The following is a 1,878-nucleotide window of genomic DNA, read 5'->3' as shown; positions in this document are numbered from 1 at the left end:
CTGGGGGTCAGACAGAGACAGAGCGACGGGACCTTAAAGACTGCAGGCTTGGAGCTGGGGGCAACTCACCGTTGAAGAACTTGATGATGTCGGTGAAGTCCATGTTGTTGTCCATGATGATCTCACGGTAAACAGTGACCAAAGCCAGCGCCAGGAACAAGACAAAGTGCTGCGAGGAGATCCTGGGGGCCACCCAGATCACCTCCCACACTGCAAACACGTCGTCATACAGCAGCTCTGCACACAGCAACAAACAACGGCAGTTAACAGACAGAGGGTTCGGGACTTCACCCTGAACAAGGGGCTCCAGAGTAGTGGTGCTCATAATGTTACGGCTGAATTTTGTATTCAACATTTCTCAACATGCTTTCTGCTCTCTAGGTCAGACACATCAGAGACAGCACCGTCAAGTGGACAGGATGTAGCCAACCTCTCTTGAAGTCCAGTAGGAACCAGCGATAGCAGAAGTAGAAGTGAGTGTAGTCTCCGTTCTGTTGCATCAGTTCGAACAGCTCACAGTCCAGGATCTGCCATACAGCCAGAGCTCGCTCAGTACCACACTCTCACTGTGTTCTTAATAACAAGCAAATCACAGGGTTCCTTTACCTGGATGAGGGACCTCATGTTAGCAAAGTGTGTGTCCATGGCTCCACCATTTGGGAAGTTTTGGCTCATCCTCTTCATCAGTTGAGTGAAGCAGCTGTAGACCAGGCACTCTTGAAACACACACACACACAGTCAGTATCAGACTCATTTATCGTCACTGAGAATAGGAGAGCTGTGCTGCTCACCATCGTCCAGGATAACCATGAGTGGCGCCAGGAGGTCACACATGCCCTGAACGTAACCCACCTCCAGATGCTCCCACACGTAACTGACACCCAGAGGAAGACAAAGAGAAGCAAGCGTCAGGACGTGTTGAGCCAGAGGAGTAACTATCAGCTGCTGCCCACCTGCACATGATGTTGCGTAGTTTCTCCAGGTTGGCAGTGGTGAAGTAGTAGTAGTTGCGGTCACAGCGCTGGACGTCTTTGTCTATTCTGTGCAGGTTGAGGGCCACTGTGTCCAGCAGCTCAATCTAAGGGAACGAGTTTACAACTCTGTTGATCAGTGAAATGTTCACAGCTAGTGACGGAAGGAAGAGGCGTCACAATACATTGAGAACATTCGCTCTCAGAGGCCAATAGAGGGCACTGTCTGCTCTACAATCTTTGGATACGAATCATATTTTTAAATATTGTGAGAGGCACCACCAACAAAGCTCTGAAATTGAGAACAGTTTCATGAAGCTTCATGAAGCCATCACTGCTCACACAAGCTCTTGAGAACATTCTCTACCCGCACTGTTTTAACCCCTGTTATTGCCACTGTTTAAACCAGGGGTTCTGAACCTTTTTGATCTCGGGGCCCACCTTTCCCAGAACAAATGGGCCCATACAAGTAATGGAACTGATTCATTACTCTTGATTTCATTTGTGATGAACAACCATACACGTAAACTAACCATGAAACCATGTGTCATTCATTCATTTATCATCGAAAAGTCTAACCAGCAGCAGAACGAGATGCAAGTCATTTTTATAAAATTTACTAAAGAAAAAAAATACACCTATGCAAAAATTGAAAAAACGGAATAAAATTCTGAATAAATCAAACATAATAAAACCATGACTAAATACCATAAAAAATAAATAATATATTTTATTTAAACTCCAAAGAAGATATTTCTTTTCAGGAACTTCTCCACAGTTGTTAAGTATCACAGACTTGCAGCTGTCAATTCAATTCAAACAACAATTTGACACAACAAAAAAACTTTCAGCAGCCCTCAAGGAGGCCCAACCATGGACCCCGCCCCTATGGTTAAGAATCAATAAC

At 45.3% G+C, this 1,878-nt stretch overlaps 1 protein-coding gene across 3 annotated transcripts in view; it reads right to left on the bottom strand.

Moving 5' to 3' along the window:
* Positions 1 to 1,878, bottom strand: part of sgsm2 (small G protein signaling modulator 2) — a 62,547-nt gene that overhangs the window by 2,765 nt on the left and 57,904 nt on the right. For all 3 annotated transcript variants that reach the window (XM_053872115.1, XM_053872116.1, XM_053872119.1), the window contains 5 exons: positions 954 to 1,078; positions 792 to 874; positions 607 to 716; positions 431 to 527; positions 70 to 237 (listed from right to left, as the gene is read on the bottom strand). In XM_053872115.1, the coding sequence (XP_053728090.1) occupies positions 70 to 237; positions 431 to 527; positions 607 to 716; positions 792 to 874; positions 954 to 1,078 (583 nt within the window). The remainder of the gene's footprint in view (positions 1 to 69; positions 238 to 430; positions 528 to 606; positions 717 to 791; positions 875 to 953; positions 1,079 to 1,878) is intronic.

The sequence above is a fragment of the Synchiropus splendidus genome, chromosome 8, assembly GCF_027744825.2.
Source record: "Synchiropus splendidus isolate RoL2022-P1 chromosome 8, RoL_Sspl_1.0, whole genome shotgun sequence".
NCBI lineage: Eukaryota > Metazoa > Chordata > Actinopteri > Syngnathiformes > Callionymidae > Synchiropus > Synchiropus splendidus.
The sequence above is the reverse complement of the archived record's forward strand: the minus strand, read 5'-3'. Positions and strand labels throughout refer to the sequence as shown.